General features: G+C 33.3%; 1 protein-coding gene across 4 annotated transcripts in view; it reads right to left on the bottom strand.

Moving 5' to 3' along the window:
• Window positions 1–20,061, bottom strand: part of LOC145263049 (beta-1 adrenergic receptor-like) — a 356,896-nt gene that overhangs the window by 16,374 nt on the left and 320,461 nt on the right. For 2 of the 4 annotated variants that reach the window (XM_080119875.1, XM_080119876.1), the window contains one exon: window positions 2,786–2,892. The exons of the other annotated variants lie outside the window; for them this stretch is intronic. In XM_080119875.1, coding sequence (XP_079976001.1) covers window positions 2,786–2,892 — 107 coding nt within the window. The remainder of the gene's footprint in view (window positions 1–2,785; window positions 2,893–20,061) is intronic. 4 annotated transcript variants of the gene reach the window in all.

Genomic DNA, 20,061 nt, shown 5'->3' with positions numbered 1-20,061 from the left:
ATCGTAAGGACGTGTAGGAGCTTTTGTTTGTTATCAAGGTTGAACGCGTGGCGGGGAAATAATATCTTCTACTATTATACAAAGTCACATTCTGTGTGTGTGTGTGTGTGTGTGTTTTCCATATAGGTTCCGAAACGACTGAGTCTATCTTTTGCAAATGTCACACAAAACTAATTCATATGCCTGGCAGTGTTCTTAGATATATTTTGTACAGAAATTCATCCGATAATTATCGTGAATCGAAAAAAACTTGATCCTAAAATAGTTTTCCTTTCTTATAAATAAAAAAGAATTTTTACGGGGGATTATTTTATGTCATACCGGCTAAGGGAGACAATAAAATCTTAGCAAATCATTTACTCTTAAAAAACAAAAAAACAAAAAAAAAAAAAACGAAAAAACAAAAAACAGAATTATTGTCATATGAAAATATAGGTGAGTGGTAGAACATTCGACTACAGATCGAAATATTCCGTGTTCAAGCCCGGATGCATCTCATCATTTGATTTTAATTTTTTCTTATTAATGAGTTCAATTTACGATAAAAAAAAGAGGTGCCACTTAAAATCGCTGCAAATCATTTCTTTGTTTTCGTATTTTAAAACTAAAGATTAATCAGAAGTGACTTTTCCAGGGCATTCATCGTCAACCCCAAATATCAGTTGATGTGATATTGTAAACAAACACAAACCAAACGAAATTTGATGAACGACATTATTATTATTATTATTATTATTATTATTATTATTATTATTATTATTATTATTATTATTATTATTATTATTATTATTTATTTATTTATTTTTTAAATAAACTTTTGCGAATTAGTCCACCAGGCAAATTATTCCTCGTAATATTATAATATTCAATTAATATAATAATATAATAATAAAAATTAAAATATCATGTTTAAGCGTAGTGTATAACTGGGCAACGCCGGGCGTCCAGCTAGTTTTGTATCATACTATGATTTATTTAATGAGAAATAAATATAAAAACGAAAATATTAAACACAGAGTATTATTAAAACTGATAAACAACAAGATTCTACTATTTTTAATACCGGTTGAGAGACAAACTACAGTCAACACTACTACTACTACTACTACTACTACTATGAGAAAGACAAACAACTCTGCATCATACCTACTGCTGCTGCTACTACTACTACTACTACTACTATGAATTGGGAAAGCGACATAGAAGAGACAACGTACCACGACACACGCTGGGTAACTGTTTGTAAGGTGAAAGGTTTTGTTTACCGTACTTTGCAAATCTCGTTTGACCTTATTATTGTGTGGATAGAACGAGATTACAACCTGGCGCGTCAAAAGCGCCATCTCACGTTGATACCAACAATATATATACGCTAGTCAGATAACTCTGACCCAACACTCAATTCAATCCACATTTTGGTACATGCTCAATGCTATCGGCACGATCGACAGGCCAGTTAGAAAATAATTATATATATATATATATATATATATATATATATATATATATATATATATATATAATTTGATCTTGTAAGTGTTTAAATATTAGGATTTAATAAAATAAAAATATAAAAAAAACATATGGCTGATAGACGAACAAAAAGTATTTTTAGCGATACAATTAAATATTTGAAATGAGAAAAAATAAAAATAAAATAAACCTTTATAAAAGAAAAGTTTTAAAAAAGATATTAATTATTTTTATGCTCAAAAGGATTGCTCATTCAGATAAGAATTCAAGAGTTCATTTAGAATTAGAAAAGAGTCTATCATGCACCAATATATTCGACAAATCACGCATGCGCAGAAAAACATTTTATGCATGTAATTGGTTCCCGATATTTTTTTTTACTCACGTTCACCCTTAACAAGGTATATCGTCACTTGGAGGTAAGGGGCTACTATTTGTTACCATGCCTAGGAAAAATTAACAAGATGTTGGTTTATGCTACGTTTGAACTTCTGCATATCAATAGAATCAGGGAAGCAGGTAGCAGGAAGGGGATTCCAAAGTCAAGCTATTCAAGGGAAGAAACTATTAGAGGAAAAAGCTTTCTACGATTTAGGAATCTAAACACTGAAGGGGTGAAATTTTGTTACTAAGCGGCTTTGTCGGGGATATGTAAGTCAAGGGGGGCACAAGTGCAACGAGTTCATCAGAACACATTCCACTAAAATATTTGTAAAACAGGCATAGAAATGCAACATTGCGCTAATGGGACAGGAGCTTCGTTGACAAAGTAGGATTTATTAGATTGAAAACTCGTTTTTTTTTTTACTCTATCCAAGAGGGAGAGGCTAGTGGTAGATGCACCAGTTCATATGTGGCAACAATACTCCATGCGTGGGTGAATCGTGGCCTTGTAGATGTACAATATACTCTCAAGCTCAAATCTCGGCCAACATGTCCGGGGAGAGTGGAGGATAAAATGCTTCCAAATAGCAAAATCAAAAATGTAAATTTGTCGTTTTAGTTAAAATTTCACCCCCGATTAATTAGGAGTTATTTATTCGAAACAAGCACTGACATCCCTCAATCCCTCGTTAGCAATGTCTTATCAAATCGGTAAAATGCCACCAAATCCAGCAAACATGTAAGAAATCGTTATTCACATTATTCAAGTAATAGTCATAGCAAGGAAAGACAACTCATGCTTTACTTTGTTTTGTCTTTAATTTTCGATTATGGTCAATGCTGGAAACAAAATTTGTTAAAATTAGTGCGGACAAATGCAGTAACTACTATGAATTTTACGACTCGTCTATTGGCACACAAAACTGACCAGCAATCGAGGCTCTACGAGGGTTGACCGCCTCCTTCCAGGTGGCCGGCACCGAGAAGCTTCGTTCCGTCAAAAGCTTCAGGACGTCTTTAGGAGTTTCTTCCAGCCTGTGACAAATATAAACAACATTTAACAAACAACATATATGAAAATAGACGTCATAGATGGCATTTGGAAGATACATCTTTTGATGACGTAGCAAATTTGTGTGCGTATGTGTGTGTCTGTGTGTGCGCGTGTGTCTGTGTGCGCAGTGTCGAATAAGGGACCTGTACCCATTCCCAATATATGTGTTACATGGTATAACATGAAAATGATTTTGTTTTTTTATTTTATTTTGATATTTCGAGCAGTCTTTTGCTCTTTATCAAAAGAATGAACTCTACCCCGAAATAAAATTTCTAGTATTCTCCACGTTGTTCAACATCTTGTTTCATAACGCAAAAACCTGAATTGTACTCTTTGTTATTTTCTAAATAGGAATTTCATATTTGTTCTATATTAGATTTACATCGTTGAAAAAAAAAAAAGAATTATTTCCGGCTGAGCCTATACTTTGAAAATTTCACAGAAAGTAATTTATATGTCTGGCAGTGTTCTTAGATATGTTGTTGTGCAGACATTCATCCGATAAGTATCCTAAATCGGTCGAAAACATCCGATCCTAAAATAAGTCTTTCTTCTCTTATATATATATATATAAAAAAAAAAAAAAAAATTTACAGGGGGAATATTTTACCTTACGTCGATGTAAACTTGGCTGGTGTAGCGTAAAATATTCTGCTGGAAAAATTATCTTTTTTTTTTTTTATCTATTAGAGAATATTGACTATTTTTAAGATCGTTAAGCCCAAAATATCAGCTGACGTAAACAAACACAGACGGAATTTGATGAACGACATTATTGTTATTATTACTTTTTAAATTTTTATTGCGCATTAGTCCGCAAGGCAAATTGTTCATCGTAAGATGTACTATTTAATCTGCATGAATTAAAATGTCCTGTTTAAGCGTATTGTACGACCGGGCAACGCCGGGCGTCCAGCTAATATACATATATATATATATATATATATATATATATATATATATATATATATATATATATATATATATATATATATATATTGTGAGGGAAAAGTAGTTAGCTTTAAATATTTAATTATTTTAGTATTTAAGTATTGCTGGTAATAAGAGTGTAAGAAGGCTACAGAAATGCAGGAAAGTTCTAATTTTTTCGATTCCGATACCGCACGACTGTTTGTATATATCGCGATTTTACTTAGATATTACTTGTTTTTGTTTTTGCGATACGTTTTGAATGAATTCAATTATTTACGAAAGTGCGTTTTTATCTAAATGCGAGTTGGGAATAATTTTTCCTTTAACCAATTTGGTACCGCCATATGGGGAGCGGCATATATATATATATATATATATATATATATATATATATATATATATATATATATATATATATATTTAATAATAGAAAATATAATTATCCACTGACACGTGTTTCAGAATGGCTGAATCGCTCATTATCTTCAAGACTCTGGGCCACACACACACGCACACACACACGCACGCACACACACACACACACACACACGCGCACACACACACACACACACACACATATATATGATTTGATCCATCTTGACGTCTTATAGTTGATGAAGATCTTTATGTTTAGAGTGCGCACATGTCAACTTTCGATTACAGAAGTTTATAAATACTGATGTGAGGCAGTTGGAGTAGCCATTAGATCACGCCCAAGATTGTTATTACAAAATATACAATAATTATAATATATATTTCTCCAAAAATATTTTTTTTAATTAGGTAAGTAAAAATATTTTTTTTGATTAGGTAAGTAAAAATATTTTTTTTAATTAGGTAAGTAAAAATATTTTTTTTAATTAGGTAAGTAAAAATATTTTTTTGGATTAGGTAAGTAAAAATATTTTTTTTAATTAGGTAAGTAAAAATATTAAAAACTTAGTCACTCAATTTAAAATGGCATTCGTTACTTATATATGCTCTGTTGTTAAACGTTAACTGTCATCGAGCTTTTACATTAAAGAGTTTTGTTAAGATTTTTTGAATTCACACACACACACACACACATAGTTGTATGTATGTACGTAAAGTGACTGTGGGATTTCGTTGTATACGTGTAACGAAGCCACATTTGTCTGTGGGTCACTTTTGTAATAGTAACTCCATTACGAGCCTTATTTTCTTTGTGTTGTTTTTAACTTTTGCTGATTACATTTACTTTTTTGTTTCAGTTTAATAACGGATGTAGAATCCTACCGGGTACCGATATTCACTCATATTCCAACCGAGAGATCATTTTTAAGATTCTAATCGTCATTTTAAATGCAGCTGTCTGCATGTTTCTTGCATTTGGTTCACCGGGTATATTCGCCAAGTAATTTTTAAAATTATTTTCGTGAGTCCTGTTTCTCCTGTAATTACAGGATGATTGAGTCCTTTCTATGATATCAGTTTCTTTTCACGTCATACATTTCTCTTTATGTCGTACATAAGTTCTTTCGTATTTTGTCATCATTTCTCTATCAGCTCTGCTTAGCACAGCATCACTGAGGATTTTAACTTCTACTAAGGTTGCTTCTTACTTCTTCTTGTACCATATCACTATGTTATGCTTACTAGCTCTGTTTTTAGGTACGTAGCTCTCGGATTTTCATAGTCATGGTGTATGATGTATGACATATGATCTATTGTGTTATCAGAAATAAGAAGGGCAAATATTCACAGGATGCTGACCGAGTCTTCATATTGACTATCAAATGATCTTCTGGAAATCAGGATGCACATTTTCTTTACTGGGGTGGGGTGAGGGGCAGGTAACCGCTTATCGAAGTCTGGAAGTCACTCTAGCAATAGGGTTAGTGAGTATTAGGTAGATAATGAGACAACATGATCAGTAATGGTGGAACTATGGTAGGGCTTGACTATTTAAGAGACGGAAACTTATTGTCATTAGATTTGGAAACGACCGTGTTATAGTCAGCTGAGAAGCAGACACACGGTATTGTATTTCTTCGGACTGAATATTCTAGGAAAGAAATTCTGCTTATGGAGTTTTCGTTTATTGTGACTATTTTATAGGGGGGGGATTGACATAGAATGGAGTTCAGCCAAGCACTTACCATAAAAGTAACGACAAAGCTGACGGACATATTTTCTGTGAGAAAGAGAAAGTATGGAGAAGAAAATCTCCTCGCTCACTGAATTTCGTAGATGGTATTGTATCCTATGACGTTTCTGAATTTTTAGTGTGAGGATTGGTTATCTGTATTATTTGGATACATCGGATCACTGTTCTCATCGTAAGTGTAATTTTCACAACGTTTCGGTCGATGTAACCTCTGGCCTTCGTCAGGTGTATCTTGTTGAACTCGGGAATGATATTTTGAAGGTTGAAGGTTCAATTCTCTGTGTGGGCGATTGAAAAATAAAATTGCGGATTATTTACGCCTTTATCCAGTCATGACTGACAGAACGAGAACATGCTGTCCCCGTGAATAAATAAAAGGTTCCGTCCAAATTTCCGTGTTTGACAGAAACATTCCCGAGTTCGTCAAGATACACCCGAAGAAGGTCGAGATTACAATGACCGAAACGTTATGAAAATCATACTCAAGATGAGAACGTTACTCCGATGTTGCAACAATACTCCATCTTACGACATGTTTGATTATTTTACAGGTAAAAATTGCGTTGGGAGTAAGATGCTTTTTGGCGCAGTAGAATAATGCGACCGTTTCTTAAATGATTTTAGCAATGGATCAGGTGTAGGTCTTCTATTTCAAATCAGTGGTGAAGGTCAGTCTCAGAAGTTTGTCAAAGCAGGGTTCTTCCTCAAGACGGAAACCATTCATTTCAACTGAGTTCAAGTGAGGATATAAGTGATGCTGGTAAATATATATATATATATATATATATATATATATATATATATAAGTTTCGTTTTGAATGTATGAAATATAAGGAGCCAGTTTTTACCTCATTGTACCAGACGCTTCAGGTTGAATGAGAAAGAACCAGAAAGATCCTGGTTTTTGTTGGCCTTTGAAGTGTTGGCATATGTGGTATTAGGATGATGAAAATGTTCTTGCCGAATTTTTAATTTGGTTTTTAAATGGTGTATTTTGAAATAGGTTTTCATTACATTAATTTTACTTTATATATCATTTTCAAGAGCGTTTATCGTTCTATCCAATCGTTTAAATTATAATCGTTTTAAAGCAAGTATTTCTTCTTTTCAGACCGTTGAATACAAGATGGAATTTTTTTTTATTTTTTCAATTCAAGCTAGGCTGAAAAGCTGCTGAAACAGCGCGCGACGTCAACGAAACGTTTGACCCAGGAACCGCTACTGAACGCACAGCACCAACACAATGGTGGTTTAAGAAATTTCGTGGCGGCGACGAGAGTCTTGAAGATAGTGAGCGTAGTGACCGGCCATCAGATGTTGATGACGATGACTTTAGAGCCTTAGTCGAAGACAATCTATGAACTTGCTTCTGAATTAGACGTAGCGTACATGATGATTTCCAAACACTTGAGAGAGATTTGAAAGACAAAAAACTTGATAAATGGGCGCCTCATGAATTGGACGATGACCAAAAGAAACGCTATTATGAAGTTGTCATCTTCCTTGTTTTTACGCCAAAAAAACAAAACAAAAAAAAACGGCCCGTTTGTCGACCGGGTTGTGACTTGCGATGAAAAGGTGGTCTTTATGACACCTGGCGACGCTCAGTTCAGTGGTTAGACGCTGACGAAACTCTACGACACTTCCCGAATCAGAGTTTAACCAAAAAAGGTCATGCTGACTGTTTGGTGGTCTGCGACCGGTCTCATCCATTGCAGTTTTTTTTTTTTCAATGCAGGAAAAACCATTACGGTGATGAAGTATTCCGAATTTTTTTTATTGTTTTCCGTAATGTAGGTAAATTTTTATTACAGTACATGGTTTTTCTTAAAAGGAAAATGGATTCCATATTGTTCATAAAATAGTGTTTTCTAAACGTTTTAAGAGAGGCTGTTTTTGAGAATATTCTCAAACGAAATAAAGTTTGAAATTGTCTGAATGGTCACGAAACGATTGTAAGGTATAATGAAAATGTACAACCTGTTGCTATCAATGCGATCTTTGTTGTCTTGATTTTCTGAAAACTATATATATATATATATATATATATATATATATATATATATATATATATATACATATATATGTGACAAAAGTTTATATTCCAAATTCCAAGATGTTGACAATCTTACAATTTATTCCTTTAAGTACGTTGGCACGCACAATTCTTGATTTTGCACTACGAAACATGTGCTGCCAAGAATTGTGCATGTCAACGTACTTAAAAGAATAAATTATAAGATGGTCATCATCTTAGAATTTGGAATATAAACTTTTATCTTTTATTTGTTATATGCTCTGTAATTTCATTGAGCGCCATAAATTAAAGCATTGGCATAAATAAAAGCCGAAATATAATTGAAAAAAATATCTCCACACACATTTTAAAATTGTAAATATCCACTGAAATGTGTTTCGTCGTCTACGATACATCAGAGTGGCTGAATCCAGCGAGATTCGAAATCGGGACCCCACAGTAATGAGCCTAAACTCTTAACCCGTTCGTCTATCTTGCACGATCGTTTGGATATATCGCGATTTACTTAGATGTTATTTGTTTTTGTTTTTGCGATACGTTTTGAATGAATTCAATTATTTACGAAAGTGCATTTTTATCTAAATGCGAGTTTGGAATAATTTTTCCTTTAACCAATTTGGTACCTCCACATGGGGAGCGGCATATATATTGTTTTTTTTTGTTTTTTTAATAATAGAAAATATAATTATCCACTGACACGTGTTTCAGAATGACTGAATCGCTCATCATCTTCAAGACTCTGGGCCATATATATATATATATATATATATATATATATATATATATATATATATATATATATATATATATATATATATATATATATATATATATGTGTGTGTGTGTGTGTGTGTGTGTGTGTGTGTGTGTGTGTGTGTCTATAAGCATAGGATCGATCGTAATGATATACAAACTGAGATTTAATAATTTTACGTAATCTATTAGTGTATGGTACGTAATAAGGTTGACATTGCAAAAATACTTTTTTATTGAGTAAAAACGTTTCTCATTAAAAACAATATCTTTCAGATCATGTACAATTTTATGAATTTCTTAATCAACAAAACAATTGATTACTATTACAAAAAAAAAATAATAATTAAAAAACAAGAAACACTTGGGATCCAAATCAAAATAACATCATGCGTTTTTGGCAAGCAAACCAACTTGAATTGCTGAAAATCGCACGTCAAAGTTTCAAACAAACAAACCAAACAAAAACAAGAAACTCAGCAACGCGTATCAATTCAACAGATGGTAATAAATAGCATGCATGTCTTATTATTAGTTGCATTTTCAGACAGGTATCCTCATCTTGTTTGTCGTTATACATTTCGGTTTTTCAGCACTTGGGTCTTCTGCAGCAGTGTTTAGATGTATGTGTATGTGTGTGTATGTGTGTGTGTGTGTGTGTGTGTGTGTGTGTGTGAGAGAGAGAGAGAAAATTATTTTAAAACGGTATTTCTATCCACAACCTTAGAATAGTGGAAAATTCCACTGAAAGTAAAGTTAGTGTCAGTATACTGCATCACAATCAAGAATTCGATAGCGAATAACTCGATGCGATCTTTCTCTTTTTTTTTTTTTTCTAAAACAAGAATAATTCTATATAACATCATATTCATAAAAGGTCTTTGTCTGGACTGCATAAAAAGTATGGTCATGTTTTGAGGAGCTGACACCTTTTACCTATGGTGGATGATTCAAATGTATTATGCATGTATATGAAGGGTACTTGAATAAAAAATCACCGCACACATTGCTAAAGCGCTATGCTATTTTTAATCACTTTTGAAACGACTGTTGTGAAGAATAAGAACACGAAAACAACGAAAAAGAAGGAAAGAAATGAACCGCTGCTACACATTACCTATGCAACTACGTAATGAGGTGCTGTAAAAATGATTTGTTGGATTCCTCGTGATGCTATATTTCTGCAGGTGCTTTGTATTGAACTCTTGAATCCTCATGGAATTTTGAGCCCAACTTTTTACGTGAGTTCCAGGATATTATAGTTCATACTCCATTTTCTACGGAATATTCATTATTCTGACGGACTCAAAAAAAGGAACGAGGAAGTTTATTGTTTACCGGACTTCTAGCCTCTTTAGAGAACGGTAAAATGCGAAAAACTGTGTACTTTTTTACTGGTTATTCTTTCGGGAAAATAAGGAAATAAATTCCTCGCTAAAAGAACACTCTTTGAATATTATTTCAGATAATGAGTTATCTTTATCTGCAGATATTTCAACTAATCGACCCGAAAGGATTTTTATTTAAAAAAGATGACACTACAAAATGTAAACTTAAATTGTAAACAAAGGAAGCGAACTCTTTTCGACTTTGCTAAAAGTATTATGACCTTCTAAAAAAATCTACGTATGTCAAAATCTCTTATCTCAGCAGTAAGTAGCAAAAGAAAGCCAACTCAACCCGTCTTTCTATATATCTATCTTTCGCAATTGGTACCACTGTGGCACTATTTATTTGTGCCACTGGTTCTAACACACTCTGCGGCATGGCCAAGTGGTGATTTGGCCATGTGCGTAGAGATACAAAGAAACGCCTTCCAATAATTCCCTTTCCTAGAGATCTCTCTCTTTCCTGCACGACCACCATGAAGTGAAGACGAATATTCTGTCTCTCCGTAAATGGGGGGAGCACCCCCTTCCTCGATACTAGTTAGGTTAGTTAGCTTTGAAAAGCCGATTATCCAGTTTTTTTTAATTGTTAAAATTTTTGAATATATATTTTGTACAATAAAATCGTTATGCTTTATATATATATTACAATTGTGTCGCGTGTCGTTTTTCTTTTGTCTGCCATAAATGCCTTCATAAATGCCTTCATTGAACAACGAAACGGTCCGAAAAATGAAGAAAGAAAATTCCAGTCAGAACGCCACCAAGGGTGAAGAGGTCAAGACGTTTTCCTGAGAGAATAGGGAGCCACACAGCATATCCAGCATCTCAGGTATGCTTTTCTCCTTATAGACCCTAATGACGGCCATCTTCACATCTTCCCGAGACCGCTTTAAGACATTTACTATAACACGTCTGTCGGTCACACCTCAGTGACCAGCGGATAGTGGTATACCACACAAAATACCTTTCTTTGTAGCTGAGAGCAAAATCTTAGCAGCAGGCAGCCGTGAAGTTTTTTGGCTCCCATTTTTTTAATTACTAAAACTGTTCGTTTGTTTCTATCCAGCAAGTTTTTTCTCTTCTCATTTTTTGATTGCCTTTCTTTGTCTTTGTATTGATAACGTTTTTATACGTCGAAGTGACCTTTATTGGAAATGATAATAATAATTTCGACACATTAAACAGGATAAAAGGTGATAACTAGGGATATGACAAGAGAATACTCTTTTCATTGCTTTGACTCTCGAGTATATATCTGGCACAATAGGTACGGTTAATCAACTGAGAACCACATCACTAAAACATATAAAATATTAACTGCTATATACTCGAGAGTCAAAATAATGAAAAGAATATTCTCTTGTCATAGCCGTAGTGATAACATACCACGAAAATAAAATTAGCGTATCTATACATTAATTTAATATTCGTAGTATGTTATTACCTTCTATTTTCCTTCTTCATCCCGATCACTGAAGATGCAAAAATTATTTTATGATGTCTTTTTTGAGTCGTACGTTTTGAAAAAAAAAAGAAAAGAAAAAAAGAAACGTGTTAATTTTATGCCTATTTTCTTTGTGAAATCTTATCCTGTATTAATGGTCATCTATACACGTTTTTTTCTTAGAAAATTTGTTCTTAAAACTGTAATATAAAAATGATTGTGAAATATTTAATAATATTTTGGTACCTTTAACGTAAGTATGCATATCATGCTTTATTTTTAAAAAATCATAGACTCATAGCAAGTTAAATGTGTTTTATTATCTATATATCTATAAAAGTGAAGTGTCTGTCTGTCTGTGTGTCTGTCTGTCTGTCTGTGTACATTTACCTACGCAATAACTCTGTCAATTTTTAGTCTATAGACTCGAAACTTGAAATACCGGGTACTGAGATTTGGGAAAATCGATGTGACGGGTGTCAGCCAGAAATTTGGCTGTTAAGGGGTCAAATTTCAACGATTTGACCTTTAAGAACTCTACCAAACTCCTGCGACAATTTTGGGTCTAGACACTTAAAATTTTAGATATAGGTTCCTTGAACCTGGATCTAACTTAATAAAATGATTTGAGCCCGAAACTATAAATCTTAAGAGGTCATAATAGGGGTCAAATTTTAAAAAAATTGACCGCTATTTTTTTTTTTGCTCAACATACGCCTCCAAACACCCGGGCAACGCCGGGCTGAAATGCTAGTATAGTATAGAATCAATCCTCTATTGATTATTATATATTACGAGAAATAATTTGCCCAGTGGACTAATGGGCAAATAAATAAATGAAATAATGATAATAATAATGTCGTTCAACAAATTCAGTCTGTTTGTTCACAATATCGCATCAGCTGATATTTACACTTGAAGAGGAATGCTTTCGAAAAGTCACTTCTGATTAATGTTTAATTTTAAATACGCAAACAAAGAAATGTTTTGCAGCGATTTTAAATGGTACCTCTTCTTTTATCGTAAATTGATCACATTAATAATAAAAATTAGAATAAAATAGTGAAGTACACTCGAGCTTAAACAGGGGATAATTCGATCTGTGGTCGATCAATAAGCTCTACCAATAAACTATACCTCCAGCTTATAATAAATCTGTTTTGTTTGTTTGTTTGTTTGTTTAAAAGAAGAAATGATTTGCTGAAATTTTATTCCCCTTGGCCGGTATAACGTAAAATAGTCCCCTGTAAAAGTTATCTTTTTTTATGTATGAGAGAGAAAAGATATTTTTACGATCGAATTCTTTCGATTTTCGATACTTATCGGACGTATTTTTGTACAAAATATATCTAAGAACACTGCCAAACTTATAAGTTAGCTTTGTGTGAAATTCGCAAAAGATAGGCTCAGCTGTTTCGGAACCTATAAGGAAAGAAACTCTCACATACACACAAAGTGACTTTTATATAATAGTGGAGATAGAGATAGAGATATATTTTAATCCTAAAAATTCGGATTCCACGCTAACAACACTCTGTACACGTAACAGTTAGCAAACAAAATTATTGAAAAAAAATGTTACTCAACATTTTCAAATCTTTGTAAAAGCGTACAAGCAGCAGAGAAAAAATACATTGTATTGCCTTAAAAAATCATTTAATACTACACAAAATTTTTCAAGCCAACTACATCCTCCTCATAGAGTTAAATATTTTGAGCATTTTGAAAATCATAGTTCAATACAGAAAATCGAAATTTTCAAGCTTAATGAATTCTTAAATCTCAATCAAAATTGAAGTAAGTCACTGATTTTTTCATATTGCAATTATATTATGCATATGTCTCAATCATTGACACCACAAGATGCAACACTGTGTTCTGTCTCTGAATAAATATATGCAGCGATACTGGAATAGCAATGATGGCAATGTTAGGCGAGAAATATGGAAATCGTAGATTTCCCAATCACTAAGAACTTTTGTCTCTTTCACTCTTGTTCTTTCGATCTAGTTCTTTGGAGCCAAAGTAAAACTATGCATCGCGCATGGCATCGGTTTGTCATCGGATGCTGCGTGAGAGTGACAAGAATACCATTTCACTGAATTCATGTCGCCCACTCGATGTTTCATGATCGATAACTCTACAACACATATGTAAAAGCATAACAACAAAACAAAAAATTGTTGTCCTTTCATATTGTCTCAAAAGTAATAGGATTGGCTGAGGGAAACAAGTAGTTAATCAAAGCCGCGCATATCACATTCTTTAATGTGAAAAGCAAAGTGCTTCGCTAGAGATTTTATCTATCGCCTTCCCCCAAATAACCAGTCTCGACCACTCTTGTAACGACTTTTCCCGGTTGATTATGGTATGCAGCTGGTCCTGTGCAGTTCTAAGAGGTCCACCCTCCAAGACTTTGGCTTCTCTTTTTGAAAAGGTGTTGCGTGATCCTCCTATCGGTTTCGACCTATGAGGTCCGCTAAAAAACTTGTTTAGTTCAGAAACACACACGTGATTTGTTTACAATAGTGAGCGCATTGTGCAGAACTACTCACACTTTTTGGTACAACTGCTAATCTCTGTCGGTGCAATGGCTGCCACAGAACAGAGTAGACAGCAGACCTCAGGTTTTTCATCAGAGTTTTCCTTTTCCTAGATGTATGTCTTAACGAAAACCGAGGGTGCATCTCTTCCAGTGGATTAAACGCACCCCCAGATATCAACCTGAGAATATCTATGCCCTAGTGCAGTATATACACATATACGGAATAATCACATTGGCACAACGGTTCTCACCAGTGAATGTCTCAAAATCTAATCTTTCTTGTTTCAAAGATTTTCTTAACGTGTTGGATAACAACTGTGCACACTACAAAAACTAAACTAAAAAGACATATGTGGCCATTTTTGCATGCAAAATGGCATGAAAAATCCATTTCTGTTTTTCTTTTTGTCGAATCAGGTACAGTTTTTTTTTTTTTTCAAAAATGTCACTTTCAAAAATTTTGCGGAGAATTTTATTGATGTGAGTTGTGAAGATGCTGAGAGATTCCATCAGTGATGGAGAAACGTTTTAAATGAAAATGGAACACTGGCATTTCGGCAGATTACTGCTGGAATATAAAAAAGAAGGATGACACTAAAAAACGTTAAGAGGACAAATGTTTAAACTGGCAATTCTGTGTTTTTCATTCATAACCAATAATAAAATATGATTTTAGTACATGAAAACGGTTCGTAGTCTAGAGAAATAAAGGTTAGATTTAGTATCAGGATATTTTTCTTATACCGAAATAGACCTTATATGGCATGTAATTTGTTTAACTCGAAAATTTTTGCAAACTGTAATTAGTAATTAGAAATAATCAAGATTTTATTATAATTAAAATCTTGATTATAGATTTTTTTTATCTTTTAAAGAAAATCTTTGATTCTAGAAAATGAATCAAATTAAAAGCTTTAATTCAAACTTAAGAATAAATTGAAATTCATGAAATCTTAATTGATGTCTATATACTTATAAAATCTTAATTTAATGCAAATCTGAAATATCTGAATTTTCAAATAATTCCATCCATACCATATTTCTAAATATCCCGTAAAATATTCAAAAGAAATTGAAATTTGGGGAAGATTTATGAATCAGAATATAACAATTTCACAAAAATCGAAAGTACCTGAATTTTAATAAAAAAATTCCAACTCTTCACTCCCTTTGAATGAAACTAAATTTAACTAAATATAACCCACATTACCCACTTTTACGCCTAGCAAATGCGTTCTAAAATTCTTAATAATCAGTTGATTTATCCTAACACGTTTCTTTGGTTAGATTTTGACCATAAAGTATTATTTTTTTTAGATTCTAACATTAAGTGTCTTCATGCCTTGCCCGAGACGATTTCCATAAAAATAATTTTGTCTAGAATGTAGTGCCTATTATGCCAACCATGTTATGGCGTTAGGGTCAAATAAAATGTCAGCAATTTGCATTTTATGCACGTCTTAACAGCCGACATGTAAAGACACGAACATTCTTGCTTATTAAAGATGTGTATGAATTATTCAGTTAGATGAAACATCTCATCACTTCCTTCGTTTTCTGATGCGTTAATCTCGAGTCACGCCGGAGTCCGCATCAAACATCATATTATTATTTACGTAATGTCATATTTGCCTTTTCTTTATTTTATAAGAATATGATAAGTATTTGTATTATTTCGATTTTTCGGACTATTGTTCCCATTCACAACGTTTCGGTCAATGTAACCTCCAACCTTCTTCAGGTGTATCTTGTCGAAATCGGTTATCTTTCTGTCGAACTCAGGAATATTTTCTGCCACACTTCCAGGTTAAATGTGGAATTGTAATGATTAATCCCTAATACTCCCTATTAATCCTTAACTATGCATCGGTACCATAATACTTCACTGCAATTTATCATAAAAAGTTCCATTCGAAATTTCAGGTAGATTAGTCAAGTAGTTTCCGAGAAAACGTGTAGAGTAAATGTGGTATTGTGGTGATTAATCCCTATTAATCCCTAATTGTGCATTGAACAAATATTGTAATACTTAGTTCACTGCACATTATTATAACATAGGTTCATACAAAATTTCAGCCAGATCGGTCCATTAGTTTTGAGAAAAGTAGAATGGACAGATAGATAAACATATAAACAGACTAAGAAAAATCTAATTCATAAATCTCACTATGTCTGTTTTTGTGTTTTCATTTTTTCAATGTGCATTAAAGCACATCTCATCCAAGATGCAAGATCGCAGAGCAGTGCGAGGTGATTCAAGTGATTACATATTTTATGGACCATTCTTTTTATTTGCTTTTAGCTGGTAAAAAAAGAAAAAGGAAAAGACGCGTAGTGATTTGGAAGGTATGCTTGGCAAGAAGGCGATTCTCATTCTGCTACCCTTTCGAAAGCGAGCTGGCCGACCTGTGAGTCCTAGAGAGAATTACTGCAACACAACAGCTGATTGTAGCTATAAACAAATGACCGCTATCTGACTAGAAAAGGGAAAGAAAGAGGGAACATATTGTGTCGTGTTGTAAATACGAGTCGTGTAAAACCAAATAAAATAATAACTTTTTCTTTCACCTAAAATGTTTGTGTCAAAGTTTTATTTGCTTTTCTGCACGTCTCTACATATAACGTTTGGTCTATTTTAAAAGTCATACCAACGTTACGTGTATAAAAGACTTTTATTTAATTGAACTGTGCCGTGATCGCCCACCAGCGATAACATACAGGTGCGGCGAAAAGACACTGTGTCCGTTTACTTATATGAAATATTACGATTTGTAATGTTTAGTAGAGAAATCCTACTAATTCCACCAGATGACCTGACAGAAAATAATAGTTGTCTGTTGTTGATAGATTGTAAATAGTTTAGTAATTGTCTGTATTTTTGAGATGAGGTGTTTTCATTGATTGAGATTGTCGGACTGACTTCCTCATCTTGGTTGTTATTGTCACAACGTTTCGGCCGTTTTGCCCTCCGGCCTTCATCAGGTGTTTTGTATCGAACTGGGGAACCGTTTGTTAGGAGTCTCGAACCTAACCCTTTATTATTATTATTACGGGGGTACCGTGTTCGGACTCCAGCAAGCATAGAGCTGAATGCAATTTGGACACCTCTGATAGAGAGAGAAAACCTTGAATAACAACATAGGTTTAACATTAACAAAAACCAACTAAGAATTGTCCTAGTGACATATGGCCGAGTGGTCCTAGACGTTGTATCAAAGTTTACAGTTACTCAAAGGTGCTGAGTTCAATCCTGTAACAGTGAAAAAGTAACATTCAAAACAGAGAATCAGCAACTATGTCCCAGAGCCTAGCTAGAGTCCGAACACGGTACACCCGTAATAATAATAAAGGGTTGGGTTCGAGACTCCTAACAAACGGTTCGATATAAAACACCTGATGAAGGCAAAACGGCCGAAACGTTGTGACAATAACAACCAAGATGAGGAAGTCAGTCTGACAATCTCAATCAATGTAAGTAGTTTGTTTAATGGGAAGCAGCATCTAGTTGTAAAGGTAGTCGTAGTAGTTAGCAGTAGCTTCAATGTTTTGGATTATTGATAAAAAATAAATTTAATGACTTTTAAGAAGGAGGTTCACTTCTCCTTATAATTATATTATTATAGCGTTCTATTTACTTGCTCTTTTACTTACTGTACATCTTTTTACTGACGTCTCACATGACCGGTGACCGGTGAGATTTTCTCGTATCTACGTAACTTTAATAAAAATAAAAATTAACTAAAAATAAAAAAGAAGATGGCCTACTATTCAAATATTAAAAGACGCATGAACTATGTTTCTGGGATCAGAAGTGGACATTTTTATTTATTTTTTTTATTTTTATTGCTTTTTCTTTTTACCGTTTGTTTTAAGGGAATTTAAGGAAATCTCACCGTGACGAATCACGTGACACGTCAGTAAAGAGATGTACAGTAAGTCAGGGAGCAAGTAGGTAGAACATTATAATGAGAAAATGAACTGCCCTTCTTAAAAGTAATTAAATTAATTTTTATGAACATTTTTTCTGCTGATCTGATAATTAAGTCTGTAATCTATGATAATCGTTTGAAAAAAGTTAAAAAACGGTACCCTCCCCCGCATTTTTAGAGGGTGCACTCTCGTATATGTCTGCCGTTTTCTGTTTGAAATTCTGTGTAGATTTTCAAGTTTGAAATTTTTTGTAAAACGCAATTGCTTCCCACATAGTCTCTTCGTCAAACTCTTTTATTGTTCATAAAAATGTAACACTTATTAAGCCATTCTTACCTGAGAAAAGGCAGAAATAGGGGAAAAAACAAAAAACAAAAAAAACAAACATCGGTACTTGTTTATGTATCTGCATTTTAAGCAATGTTTTGGTACTCGTACAGTTTAATCAATACAGTAAAAAATAAATTTAAAAAGATTATATTGTACATACTCGTTATGGAATGAAGTATTCATACAAAAAATCACTTAATTTGATCAAGTATTTTTTTTTTTTACAGAAAAACATCAATCTTTAATGAGATCGATCGGTCGCGGCCATCTTGTTTATTTCGGAGATAAGGAGGGGGCACCGGGGGAGATAACTCCAATCACCGCTTAAAATTTTATCAAAATTTGATGAGGTTAGTTTGAAACAAAAAAAAAAGATAAATATTTTAGGTTTTTTTTTTTACTTATTTTACAGAGTTTTTCTGTTTTTTTTTAAATTCCTTTTTCATTTTATTCTTTGTTAATCACTGTTTCGTTTAAAGGCACCTAAGGCACCTCTTTCCTTGTTCGCGAAATAAGCAAGATGCCCGCGACGCGATCGAACTCACTGAAATGTGGTTTTCTCTCTGTAAAAAAAAAAAACTACTTGATCAAATTAAGCGATATTTTTTGTATGAAAACGTTATCCCATAAGGAGTTCGTACAATATAAGTTTTTAAAAAAATATTTTCATTTTTTGTTGTCCTGATTAAACTAAACGAATATTTTAAAATGCAAATAAATAATTTTAAAATGCAAATAAATAATTTCTTTTTTTTTTATTGATCTAAAAATCAAATGTAAACATTCTTATTCAGTTATTCACGAACTGTTGTTCTCATCCCTTCTTATCATTTTGTTCTAGATGGAGATGGGGCATCCTACCAAATGCCAGACATTTAATCGCTATCTCATAAATTCCAACAGAAATATCTTTCTAAGATTCTAACCATCCGTTTAGGTCCAATTGTCAGTTTCTCTTGGTTCACCCTTACATGTGGCTGTTTGTACTCTCTCAATTATGAACATTGTTTTAAAATATCAATATTTTTCATTATTATTCATATTTTCATATTCTTTAAAAGTTTATTTCTGCTTAAGGTTAGAAATTGATCTTGTTTTCGAATTGAGTTGGAAAAAATATAGGGAAATTGAAGCATAGATCGTCATTGGAAAAAGGTTGGCAACCGTTGGTTATGATATAAAGTCCTTGTTTGTTTTATTGCAAAAACCCGTAAAAAGTAAAGATAGATTGTGATGAGCAGGAAATGGTATATATGATGTGTCTTGAAAATAACGGGACTGGTTGTGCTGTGTGAGCTAAGGACAGAGAAGGAAACAATGATTTATGCTATAAAGCATGACATATTGGGAGTATATATATATATATATATATATATATATATATATATATATATATATATGATGATTGCAACGTCTTGTCAGACGAGTGCCACTCCCTCAGACATTTAAAATCCATGAGCCCAAATGTCTGAGGGAGTATCTATACAAATATGATGTTATAGAGTCTTAGCTTTGTAGGACAGCTAAGTCTCTCTCTCGGTTCAAAATGTTGAGATCCAGCAACAAGCAAGAGCAAGATAGCCAGCAACAAATTAAACTGCAGACCAGCTTAATGTGGGTACTGGTCTTCCGCTTTGTGATTTTTTAAATCAGAG

The sequence above is a fragment of the Euprymna scolopes genome, chromosome 38, assembly GCF_053919585.1.
Source record: "Euprymna scolopes isolate OS-2025 chromosome 38, ASM5391958v1, whole genome shotgun sequence".
Classification (NCBI taxonomy): Eukaryota; Metazoa; Mollusca; class Cephalopoda; order Sepiida; family Sepiolidae; genus Euprymna; species Euprymna scolopes.
This window is presented reverse-complemented; position numbering and strand designations above follow the sequence as displayed.